This window comes from Brachionichthys hirsutus, chromosome 19 (assembly GCF_040956055.1).
Source record: "Brachionichthys hirsutus isolate HB-005 chromosome 19, CSIRO-AGI_Bhir_v1, whole genome shotgun sequence".
Classification (NCBI taxonomy): domain Eukaryota; kingdom Metazoa; phylum Chordata; class Actinopteri; order Lophiiformes; family Brachionichthyidae; genus Brachionichthys; species Brachionichthys hirsutus.
The window spans coordinates 8,017,417-8,030,931 of record NC_090915.1 but is presented as its reverse complement, the minus strand read 5'-3'; the positions used below and the strand labels follow the sequence as shown (position 1 = coordinate 8,030,931).

At 42.4% G+C, this 13,515-nt stretch overlaps 1 protein-coding gene across 1 annotated transcript; it reads right to left on the bottom strand.

Moving 5' to 3' along the window:
- Positions 1–3,666: 3,666 nt before the first annotated feature.
- cercam (cerebral endothelial cell adhesion molecule) lies at positions 3,667–10,673 on the bottom strand. Its single transcript, XM_068752648.1, has 12 exons — positions 10,471–10,673; positions 9,923–10,033; positions 9,437–9,554; positions 9,158–9,292; positions 8,822–9,026; positions 8,617–8,736; positions 8,062–8,138; positions 6,956–7,062; positions 6,547–6,679; positions 5,938–6,065; positions 4,985–5,188; positions 3,667–3,987 (listed from the first exon to the last, which is right to left on the bottom strand). The coding sequence occupies exons 1-12, from the start codon at positions 10,671–10,673 to the stop codon at positions 3,753–3,755; spliced, it is 1,776 nt and encodes a 591-aa protein (XP_068608749.1). The 3' UTR covers positions 3,667–3,752.
- Between the last annotated feature and the right edge of the window lie 2,842 nt (positions 10,674–13,515).

The window sequence follows — 13,515 nt, the reverse complement described above, 5'->3', positions numbered from 1 at the left end:
AAAATGTGTCCACTATATTGCCCCCTGGTGAACATTTTCCTTGTTCACCCTGGTGTCCATCACAATCATTCATTCAGTATACATGCCGATATTTTTACAAATTCTTCTTCTTCTTTAGACTAGTCTCGTCAGGAGTCGCCACAGCAAATCAACCTTCTCCACTTCACCCTGTCCTTTGCATCGTCCTCCCCAACACCAGCCACTCACATGTCCTCCCTCACTATGTCCATGTTAAAAAAAAGATAACCCGAACCAACGTTCCCTCTAAGCCGGGGGTCACCAACGCGGTGCCCGGGAGCCATGGTTTCTCAAGAGTTTGTATAAAATAAAAGAGTTCTGAACAAGTCAAATCTTTCCCCTACCTTGTTAAAACGTTGTTAATAATTAGTGTGAGTAATCATTAAACATGATCAGTGTATTTACATAGATGAATATTATTAATGATTAATAGTACATTGAGCAAATGTTTTATTTCAGAAGCGTGTATCAAACTGGTAGCCCTTTCCATGAATCTGTGCCCAGAAAGTAGCCCTCGGCTTCAAAAAGGTTGGTGACCCCTGATCGAGACAAACTGGAGCCAGGTGACTTTGTGTGGGAGGCGGAGTACATCCTGGACAAGGTACAATCTGCACGGCATTAGAGTTATATATAATTCATCTTTACTCAAAGCTACAGAGCCGCTGACAAACAAGGAATGGCTGGTGAAATGTACTGTTGACTGCATGCGGTTTACGGGGCGGCATGTGTCTCTCTTTGCTACATTGTCCTGCTCTTCCTCCTGCTTTAGGCTCTGTGAAGCTAAAACCGAGTTATAGCTTCACTCTTAACCCCAAAGAGACGAAAATGACAAGTAGAAATTAAAGTTATGGAGGCTTTAGCCTTGCTTCGGAGCCTTGGTGAGGAAGACTCTGATGGACGGTGACCAGTCGTCCCGCATGGTGCGGGATTGCACAGCATTTTTATCTCAAATCCGGCATCACGCAAATAAGCAAAGCAAATTGGCATCGCAACAGCAGAGTGTCTTCAGTTGGCTGGCCGCCCCCTCACAGCATTTTGGAATGTTCATAATAGTTAACAATAACAATAATCCAAATTATAATGTCCGAGCAGTCAAAATGACCGCTCTGATCATTCTAGTAGTTGCAGAATTCTGGTAGACCGAGTGTTAAACATTGACCCTAACCCTAATCAATACTTATTCTGCTGTACGTCCTTTTGTCTTGTTGAGAAAGCCAGTTAGGTTTTTCTCCCTTGTGACAGGCTTCTCCTGACATTCGTGGAAGACCGTCTTGTTTTGCTCCATCTGCTGGACTCTATTATTGCCTACAGGTGACTCTGGAGAAGGGGGAAGAGCTCCTGGTTGGAGTCCACCTGGGCTGATTGGGGGTGAAGACTTGATAATACCGCTTTGATGCCCTTTTCAGGGGTCTCCCTACACACACCCACTTGCATTGGTTTGTCTGGTTGCTTTTGGCTTTATATTTTCGCACCCTACCACACCCGACACTGCAGACATTACTGCTTTACGCACCACAGACATTTTAAATCCACTTTTGGTATTTTATAAATAAATTACCCTATTTTATTTTGGAGCTATCTGTGTGGTCTCCCTTTTTGTCCTTCCCATTGAGCCAGGTTCGTGACACTCAAAAGAAAGTTATATATATTTAAATATATATATCTTTATGAATATATTTCATTGTGCACATTTGTCACCTGAGCACAAAAGTTCAATTTGGGATCGTAGTTTCTTAACATTCTTATGCTCCCTTTTCCACACCCCTATAAAAAGTGTCTTGAAGCACACACACACACACACACCACATGCTCCCTTTTGGCTTCCAAGGAATCCCCCCCCCCCCCCCCCCCACAAGAACATGTCCACATGGGAACCACATCTGTTGGAAATTGTCTGAACCAACCGTGGCGTTGTTTCATTGGTGAATACAGCTGTCTCACAGGGGGCCATTCTGTGGCAGCATGGGCTAGTGACCCGCAAAGCAGAAGAAAATAGATGGGTGATGTTTTCTGACCTCCTTCCAGATGAAGTAATGGCTGAGGAAGCAGCCCACCTCTCCTTTGGTCAGGGTGCGCCCGGAAAACGGGTCATAGTAGCCTGGCAGGAGGTCGACACCGAGGAGCTTAATGTCGCTGCTGTTCAATGCACTACACACACACGCACGCACACACAGAGGTAAGGAAAAATCAGTTAGGAACAGACAAATGCTTTTAATTGTGCTTCACCATGTGGACGCATGGCATTTTCAAACCTGTTCAGAAATAGAATCCTGAGTCGACCCCAGAGCCTCTCCCCAGTGCAACATGCTTAGAATCCCTACCCGCAGAGGCATGCCAAATCACCTCAGACGACCCCTTATAGATGTGGAGGATGGGTAGGCCCCGGCACACAGCAAAGGAGGCTAATTACAGTGGGGATATAAGATAACTGGTAAATTGAGAGCCTCTGGTTTAGCTCCAGTTTCATCATGATGCACAAATACAGCATCAGCGTCTCTGCAAGCATTCCCACAATCCCTCTATCAGTCTCCTGCCCTGCTCTCCCCTCAGCCATGAACAAAGAACCCAAGATACTTGAGCTCCTTCCCTTGAGGCAGGAACCCGTCCGTTACCTGGAGAAAACAATACACCCTTTTCCAACTGAAAACCAAAGTCAGACTTAGAATTGCGAAGCCGCCTCGTGTAGACAAGGTGTTAACATATTATTTAACGAGATGGCCCTCGTAATGCTACAAAAAGCCTGCGTCATTAAGTCAAGGTGGTTTTTACAGACACATAAATATGTGTTTGATAGACAGAAGGGTTTTTGATAAGAGGAGAGACAAGCCCTCTGAGAAGAAGAAGCACTGTGCAGGAACTGGACGGCTGCACTTAACAGATGAAGTTCACGTCTCAACATGCTGCAACGATTTAATGCAAATACTTGACCACATTTCTTAAGTACTATTTTCATATAAACATAGAATCTGTCCATTGACTGACAAAAGTGTACATACAGCATCATAGTGAAAAGAATACAGACTGTCAAGTCACACAATCTGAAATCACATTTGGTCATTTTGTTTCTGACTCAGAATATTTGCAATGAAATGTTCAAGAAATGTCAGCCTTTTTGGACGAGTCTCTATTTTGCTGTAAACAAAGATACCAATGAGAGAACTGGTTAAAAGTCTACCTTGAACTTAAATACACTGGAGAACTTCTGAAAGTACATACTGTACAAAATCTGACCTTAAAATCCTTTTCCTCTGTTAAATATAAAACCTCTATTTCATTCCCACGTTGAAAGGAGCTTGAATTTTTCAAATGCAAGCATTCAATGTTTTAGAATCACAAACAAAATGTTTAACGGATACAAAGTGGAGAACCAATGAGATGGTCAGTGAGGTACGTCAGCTTTAACACAAAAGGAAATGTTTTACAATATTGACATCAGATTTGCAAATGCTGTACATTTTCATTTTAAAATGAAAGAATAAAAAAAAAAAACTACAACATGGATTGTCCTCAGGAAGAATCAGTTGTGCAAGTTCACGCAGTTGAATTATTAAGGCATCTGCTGTACGTGTTAACCAACATGTTAACCAACATCTTCGGTCAAAGCTGTCCCTTTTGTTGGACGCATCAGTGGTGAGACACAGAGTGGACTGAAACAAAGTCGGAGAACTCTGTTTCCTCTGCGACGTTCCAGCCGTTCAAGCTGCAGATTACCCTGCAGCGACTTCTGCGGCACACTAAAGCTCATCCCTGTAGGCAGCCGACAGCATGTCGGCCGACGGCACAGCCCCCTTCAGGGTCTTGTGGGACCCCCTCCAATCCGTTCTAACTGAGTCATCATCCCACAGAGTGGACGTCTCCGTGTCGCTCACCCACTCTGGGTCACCGGCGTAGTGACATGGCTGGACCAGAAGGGGGCGTGTACTGTAGGCTTGTAAGTTCCTGTTGGGGAAATGGGACTTGTAGTCCTCACTGCAATGAGAACATGTACCGTATTAAAGATTACACCAATTTTTAATGACAGAATAAAAACAATATAAATTGTCAAAACATAAAAATTCTGCATAAAAAATGAAACATTAGCACTCATTTAGACTTTTCCTTTTCACATGAATGCATTGGTTTGACAAGAGTTGGAGACGCGCTGACTTTCACACACTAGTGTCTGCATTGAAGGCGGGACCAGAGTCTGAGACACAGCTGTTCTGCAGTCTCAGTGGACATGTCGAGGACATTATTGTAGTTTCCTAGGTTCCCATTGAAGGTTTAGCTCCACACTCAACATTGCCTTGTCTCATTCCACCGAACACTCGAACAATACTCCACGAGTCCACTTCTTGTATTTAACGGTTTACTTAACTCGTAAAACAAGATTCTAAAATTAAAAATGTTATCCATAAATATATACAATCCAAGTGTGCAGAAAGAACGAGGTAGCAGGTCAATAAAACCATTTTTCCCATATTTCCCCCACTTCCCACGAATCAAAATAAAAGCACAGTAGACATCAGGGTCATAATAAAAAACCCTGTCTTAACCTTACAGCACATGTATTTAACCGTTAAATTATAAATCTTATTTATCTGAACTTGTAAAATTATTTAAACTGAAATAGGTTCCTACAATTTAGACGACAAAAATAAACATGAGAAAGAGAAAAAAAAAGTTTGGCATACAAGTCAGTTTTCCTTTTAACACCAAACAAACAGAACCTACAAAGCCTTAAATTCTGCAGGGCCTCCAGACACTATTCTTTTCAAATCTGTGATTCAGGGCTTGACACGTGTCTCATGTGCTTTGCCAGATAACAGCTGTTAGCTGATGCTTTCATTTAGTCAAGGGAAAGCAATGAAATGTTGTCATTAAAAAACACACAGCCTCCTGTTTTATATAGCAGGGGTGTAATAGGTTGAAAGCACATGTTATAATGCAGAATATGTATGTTCATTACAATGAATGTTTTACTCACTTGAGATGCTTGTCATACATGATGGGGAGGAATTCATCCACGGGCAGCATCTTTGACAGTGGCTCAGCATTGAGCAGTTTTTGGGCTCCCTGCAGGGAAATGGCATACGACAAAGTCCAATACGAGTAGCCGGCCACCACTAGGTTGTGAACATTCTCCACCTCCTCCTCGCTTCCAGGATTCACCTGCTTCCTGCCGAAGTAGCTGCAGTGATCGAGAATAATAAGTGTGAAGGAGAGAAAAAAAACCTCATTGTTGAAGAAAAGAGACGAAATCCAAAACATCTGGGAGAGGACATCTGCTGCAGTACTGCAAAATGAGGTCAACTTCATTTTTTTTTAACATTTGTCCTGCATTTGTGTCCAACCATTGAAAATATAACGCCGTAAAGGACACTGATCCCCACCCTCCTGCCGATAGATACCTTTAAAATAGTTTCTCTGTGTTTCAACATCTGTCTCGTCATTTCAGCAAGCTTTTAATCCGGAATAGCAAGTACATCTGTTTCTGTTCGGCCAATTGAAGCGCTTTTATTTGTATCCATGGGCAGGAGCTTCACCCTTAACCTTAGATTAATCAGAGGTTTCTGTCTTAAAAATCTATTTACAGAACAGCCTCACAGCTGAGCTTTAGATCAATGTGTTTGATCGCAAGAGTAAGAGAAGTATTTAATCACAAATCAGGTTTCTGAATTAATAAACGCGGCAAAAATAAATAAGAGGAAATCGTATGCACAACCCTCACCTTTAACCTACTACTACTACTACTACTACTACTACTACTACTACTACTGTACTTTCAGCTTGTCCCGTCAGGGGTCACCACAGCAAATCAACCTTCTCCACTTCACCCTGTCCTTTGCATCCTCACATCTAACCTAATCGCTGTACAAAATAATAATAATAATAATAATAATAAAAATGTAAAAAGTTGCATGTGAATATCTAACATACATGATATCCCAGTCAAGCTCCGTCAGTTCCACTTCCTCCATAAGTCTCAGAACACGCCTTTTGAAGTTGGCCTGGAAACGGACATCATCCTCAAACACCAGCGCCTTGTCCATCTGCATGTCCACGATCTGAGAGGAGTGCAAAAGACACTCAATTCAGTTTTGACTACTTCATTTTGTAGAATTCCAAACAGATTGCTTGTAATTATTAGAATTATTATCAATTCAATAACAAGCTTTTCTTTCTTAACAAGTATTCACTAAAACACCTCCCTGCCGGTGGATCCTGGGTTTTTCATGCATGTTAAACGTATAACTTTTATTTATTTTTTGTCTTTTGAGTTACCCCACTGCCAGGGAACAGGGCTAGAGGACGACCCAGGAGAAGATGCATGGATGTAGTGAGGGAGGACATGAGAGTGGCTGGTGTTGGGGAGGACGATGAGTGTGTGATAATGTATGAGTGTGTGCGTGAATGGTCGTCTGTCTCTGTGTGGCCCTGCGACACACTGGCAACACATTCGGGTCGGGGTGTACCCCGCCTCTCGCCCATAGCAAGCTGGGCTAGTGACCCGCAAAGGAAGAAAATAGATGGGTGATGTTTTCTGACCTCCTTCCAGATGAAGTAATGGCTGAGGAAGCAGCCCACCTCTCCTTTGGTCAGGGTGCGCCCGGAAAACGGGTCATAGTAGCCTGGCAGGAGGTCGACACCGAGGAGCTTAATGTCGCTGCTGTTCAATGCACTACACACACACACACAGAGGTAAGGAAAAATCAGCTAGGAACAGACAATTGCTTTTAATCGTGCTTGGTTATGTTACTGGTTTCTACACACATCCTTTTCATTTAGTTTTCATTTAGAAATTCTTAGGTTTTACAAACTAGAAATATCAGGATTCGATTTGGCAACGCAGGATCACAAATAAAACCAATCATCGTTACTCTTCTCCGCGTAGAAACTTTAAAGACACACATTACGCCTCTCACTATCCTGAGTCCTTCCCTGACAGTGTACTGACTTTCCATCCACCGCGTCCACGACCTTGACGTCGACCTCCAGCTCATTCAGCGAGAACAGCATGCGGTCTCTGCGGTCGGATCGGCGTCTCAGATTAATCAGATATATCTGAGGAGAGGAGGACAAAAAAAACATTTCAATGCATGTCGTTACTAAAATGTACATCAATAATTCTCAAGTTTGACTTTTGTCCACAAACATATATTCTAGGAAACTGTTTAAAAGGTCATTCCTTCAGAAAAAACAAGGTTCTCACTTACTGCAAAGGGTAAAATAGTCTGAACAGCCTGTAAGAGTTCCTTCAAACGTTCTTCACAGACTTTTGTTTGAGTTCAAACATGTAATTAAAAGCAGATGCCCGGAAAGGAAAGACACAAGCCTGCTTTAAAACAAATAATGAATACCATTCCGTTGGAGTAAAAATAGAATAGGATTGTGCTGGAAGGACTTTAGAATTATATACTTAGAAAATGATGATTTTACAGATGCTGGGCGAGTACAGTATAACAAACATATTTACGTCCATCAAGGAGCTTGTGTTTTTGATGGCGTTTTTTCTTTTCGGTTTTTTTAGCAGGATTTCAGAAAAACTGCTGGATGGATCTTGATGAAAAATATCTGAAGATGGGTCTTGGTCTAACTTAGATCCCATTACATTTTGAGAGCGATCCGGATACCAATCTGGATATCAATAAAATCTGGATTTTTCCCATAACGGAGGCTTTAAAAAAATTAATAATATCTCAGAAATATGCATTCAATTCATTCACTATAAATCACAGCCATAAAGGGGTCCGATATGCACCATCATGAAAGATGTCCTCTGGATCTGATCCAGAACAAGGTCAGGAAAAAATATTACATTTTAACATTGAAAACTCCAAAAATCAGTTAAAATCTGATTAACTTTTACTTTTCGTGGTTGGTGTATAAAAATACCAAGAACAATGTAGAACCATTTGATGATGATCCAGATCACCATGTGGACGGTGTAGATCCAGTTAGGAGGGGAATGAACTGCTTGGCGGAGTGTTTTTCTAGTTACTATTTAAATACATCAAAAAACAAGCTACAATCCAACTACAAAAGCAAAGGGTTGGGTCCTACCTCATCAAAACCCATGAGGTCTCTCTTTCTGGGGAACATATGAACGTAGCGTGATGAGTGCATTGGAGGCCCATCGACTGTTTGACAAAGATAAATTACAGAATGAGAACATTTAATCAAATCAAGCTAAACTACAACAACATTTCATTTCTTTCTTTTCAAGCATTCAGGTATAAATTCCACCCTGGTGTTGGTTTATTTGTTTCTCTCTCTGTGCAGGGAGCAGGAAATAATGACATTTTGAAATGGACCCAGATGAAGAAGATTCAGGACATTCTATTATTAGCAAAATAGAGTCTTTTGAATTATTTTTGGTCAATTATAAACTACTTAACAAACTAGAGAAAATGTGACAGAACTGGGTGGAGGCATGAGACCTAAAAAAGTTTAAAATAGAACTCTAGATCTGGATAAAGGCGTGGTCATTTTGATGATGCATGTGTCTTTTTGGCTTGATTGGGTTTGTGCTCCCCAAAGTGCTCTTCTTGTTTAGCCTGTGTGTTTTTAAAATATAAATATCATTATTAATAAATAGTGAATACACGCTGTTCTTACTCATAGACTCAAGGTGGACATGGACAAAGCTGAGGCGATCATCTTCTAAGGAATGGTGAGGTTTGGCTGGAACATTCAGGTAGCCATAGCGCTCCTTGTTGCACAGGTACATCTGTATCTCTGAGCGACATCAAAGATGAACCGATCAATTCATGATTGAAAGAGCTGAGAAGCACGCCCTTTTTCTTTTCGCAATTACGCAAACCTGCAGCTCTGCAGGAGAAGGCGAACACGATGATGTCATCATAGGGCCACGAGTAGTCCTTGTGCGGAGGGAAGAAGGCCAAGTTCTTCATGCCTTCCTTCCTTAAATCCAGCAGCATGGTGGAGTGGACCATCGGCATCGGGAAGCAGCCCAGTCGGTTCCGGTTGCGGGTGGGGAAATACTCTGCTGTTCTGCGATAATATCCCTGAGAGACAAAGTATGACTACCTGAATATCACTTTTAAACATGTCAAGTTTCACATGGGGAAAAAAGAAAATCCCATCCATCTTCCCAAGCGCGAGAGGAATTCTGCTTCCCTCCATGCAGGCGACTCACCTGCGGCGTGATCCCGCACCAGTAGTTGGAGTACGCTCCCTGAGAGTCCAGCATGGGAGCGATGACGGACTTGTTCTCCGCTATCAGCCGCTTGAGAGTGTTTGGGTTGGTGAGAATATTGTCCGTGTCCGCATACTGAAACAGAGACAAAGACAAATGTCCATCCTTGGACGAAGCGACGGCAGCAGAGAAGGAACGATTCTCATGAGAACAATTAGGAGACGGGGGCCCGTGTGACTCTCGCACAGCTTAGATCAGATGCACGATTTCAAGGTATACCAAGATGTAATCGGCCCAACGTTTCCTGGCAAAGTTGAGCGCTGCCTGCTTCAGCTTCATCACGTACTCGTATCTGCTGTTGGGCCAATGTTTAGGACCCATCTCCCCTGCATAAGACCTGAGGCAGAAACAAAAGACGCATCACAGCTCGCTGTTGTGCCGATTTACACTGCAGCTTTCCTAATTAAAAGGTTTTATCAGGTCTCACAGGCAGACCAAGACTTACACTACAGCAGACAGGAAGACTGAATAACAGATCCACTAAAGGACAGAGAGGCATGACTGGACAAGCAGAAGCATGGCGCATCATTCCTTCAGAGCAAAAGTGAAAACCAGCCCTATCTGGAGCGGCAAGGAGAGCCAATAAAGACGCGTTCCAAGTTGCATCAGGCAACAACAGTGACAGTAAGTGAGCGCGATCAGAGTTTCAAGGATGTTTGCTCTGCATGATTCTAGCGCAATGCATTAAAATGCCTTTTTACTGACGTGGGCTGCTCCATCGGTCTCCACTCGACGTAATGGTAAACCTTCTGCATGACAGCGAGCCACTCCTTCAGCACAGCCGTGGTGTTGTCCAAGTTGTGATCCGTCGCTGCCCTGGGGAGCACAGAGGGAATGTTGGTTTTAATTTAACATGGGCGCTAAGTTCAAGAATTATTTCAGATTTTCCGCATGTTGGAATTCAATCTCGTCTTTAATATTTATACTGAAATCCAATTCCGAACTGTAGCGTTTGACAAATATTTTCACTAAAATGCTCTGTTAAAACTGTACATCTTTTTTTTTTTTTTTTAGAAACTCCACAGATGATATTTGTCACGCAAACCACATAGGAAATGAAAGGGGGGGGGGCTGCTCTGTGTCTGTGTGACGCGCAGAGGGAACCAGGGAGGGAAGGGCGACGCTGCGTCCACAAACTGATTTACATACCGATGACCTTTAGAATAAAACGCGCAAACAGAGCAGCAGAGCATGCAGCTGACAGAATTCATGCAGGAACTGCTGCAGCAATGTCTAATGCTACAAATACCCACCAAACAGAGATGCGGTTTTTGGGGTAGTTGAGTCTCTCCAGCGCTCCGAGGTAGTACGGCAAGGAATGAGCGCTGTTTCTGGCTAAAATGGCAACTACCACCGTAGGAGACTGAATTTTCGACTCATCTTGGTACCTTTCCTCCGAAAAGTAGCTCTCAGTCGGGAAAAGTTGGGCCCCCAGAAGGAGAAAGAGGAATAACATCATGGTGGCTGCGCTTCGGCACAGCGCGTAAAGCCCTGACGCGTCAGCATGCAGTCCAAGAAGGAAAAGGAGGGCATTCCCAAAAGTCCGACCTCCTCCTTTTACATGGCGTGAAAGCTCCAAGAATATAATCACATCCAGCCAGGAGAGTCCGGGAAATTACAACTTAGACTTTAGGCTTAGTGGCTTTAAAAAAAAATGTTAGAACGTTTCTAAAGATGCTGAGATTTTATTTGTATTTTTTTCCCCTGATTGTAGTTCTTCCCGTGACGTAATGAGGGAAAAGATGTCGATCAACATTTAACATTCAATTCTAAACATGAAGTTTTGAACTGTTCACGGTAACGACGCCAGCCTCTCCGGTCCTCCCGCGTTTGTGCGTGAACAGATCGATTCTATGAGGCAATGCTCGTTAACATGAGTGATTATATAAAATCAGTGAAAATGTTTGTCTAAAATGTCAAAAATAAATCAATAAAATCATGACACTCCAGAACATTGTGCACGGCTTGTGACGTCATCTTTCTGGCAGTAACTTCAAATAGCCGCCAGCAGAGGGGGCGTTAGATCCGAGAGCCTTCTCCGGTTCACCGGCAGCATGTTCGATACTCAAATACTGCTCTCAGGCTTTTTCATGGTTTACTGGAGTATTTTATCTTGGACTGTCATCTGCTCTGCTTTTAGACCGATATTATTTTCTGCGTTTATTTATCAACAATGCTCCCTATTATTATTTTTTACAAAAAAAACATTCCATACAAAATATTTAGATTTAAAATGTAGTACTTTCAAAAAGTATGGCATAGATGAGGCAGTTAAATATTTGTGTACTTTTTTCCATGAGAATATCTATATCAGTATTTCTGTGTCATTTAAGTAAGAATACATCTTAAATACTATCATTATAGCTCAATATGGCTGCTGTTCTGAAAGCCACCCTGAGCTCTCTAAACAACAATTAGGAAGTTGCTTTATTTAGTATCTGCGATTTGCTTTGTGTGGTTACCTCACACACAGCGGCCCACAATTAAATGTTTCTCAATGAAGGTTCTGTTCAAAGACCATAATTATAAAAGGAAGAGAGCCTACAATTATAGGTGATTTAAAACTAGAAAGTCACTTGCAGAGCGCAGACCTCCACCAAGCACCTCAATCCCTCTATATTGTGATTTACACCGAGAATAATGGCCCTACATTTATTTTATCTGTATTTTTAGATTCCTTAACCATGAAAACAAACCTTTAGCAATTGGATTCACGTTGATATCATTATAAGTTTAGATGTTATTCACTAAAAGCACACTTTCAGTTATGGTGGATTCTTCTGGATCCTGATCCAGAGCTTTTGAAGATACAACAAATCCATTTGTCCTCTATAATTCCACAGTGTCACATTTACCCCGATTTCAACTGGATCTGTCTCCTCAGGTATTAAAGATACAACAAATCCGTTGAAATGCTCCGATGTGGAATATAAAATGATGCTTGTTAGAAATCTCTATCTCTAATATCAAATGCACAGCAGGCCCAAATGCAAGCGTACTACCATGTTTAGGAAAAACTCGATAATATCCACAGTCTGGATCCGATTCAGATTAAATTTGGTGGTGATTCAGAATCGGACGTTGAGGTCAACATGGATAGAAGATTTAAAAAGGAAAAAATAGCAGTGATGGGAGAAGAGGGAAGAAATGAGAAGAGGAATAGAGGCGTAACTATGGAAGGAAAATAATAAGCAAAGTGGCAAAGAATGAATTTTGACTCTGACGGTGGGCTACGTGAATAAACGAAGGCCGTCGTGAGTGACAATAGCGAAGAGCCGGGTTAAAGGAGCCGTTTGTTTGAACAGGTCAGTGGTCGAGGGTCAAATCTCTCCTATTCATGACACCACAAATGTCACACACAACCACACACTGGCACACACACACGCATGTATGTCAGGGGCACTTTCCCAGCGTTTGTGGCTGGAGCAGCTCTGGGAGAGTTCAGCCTTGGGTGTGCTAACTTTTCACTGCGAGGTCAAGGGTGAGGTCAAGGGTGAAGATGGCGTTTGCGTACGTGGGGGTGTGTGAAGGGAGGACAAAGACAAAAAGAAAATCTTCATTGTTTTGGACAGATTGCAGGAGAGTAAAAAGAAAAGAAGGTTTTAAAGGCTTACATGCATTTGGCTTGGCTCTACTTGAATTGAACTTCAAAAACATAAAATGAGGTTACAATTTTTCTTTTTTTGTTTGACGTATTTTCTGCAAAAAGATTGGAGGGTTTTTCTTTTTTCGCACATATTTTGAATCCCTGAGATATGAAAACACACATTCAGAGAACTGAATGTGTTTTTCAGGGAGAACTATCTGCTCGTCCGTAATAAACTATTGTCCCCACTTTCATTGGGGTTCGAACAGGATCATTTTTATTGTTACATTTCTGCTCACATCCATCCAGCAAACATGCAGGATCTTTCTTTGATCTGATCTCAGATCAGTCAGAACCGTAAGAGAATGTGACTGCTGGTAAGGAAGAAAGTGTCTCTGCCTTTCTTTGTGTGTTGGGACGGGGCCGGTTTTTGGGCAGCACAGAGTCGTGACATTCTCACAGGCTTCCGGGACCTTTATTGCTGTGGCAATAATCAATAGCATTCCCAGCGAGACATGGTTTGGCTGGGCGGGTCAATACCCGTCACTCAGCGTCTGAGCTGTGGCACATCCCCTCTTACTCAGCAGCTACAGCAGCTTCGGTCTGTCTGTCGCCTCATCCCACATGTATCACAAGAGTGGTGAGTGTTTCACAATAAAAGGAGTGCTGTGCGTGTGTGTGTGTGTGTGTGTGTAGGTGTGTGTGTTTAAGC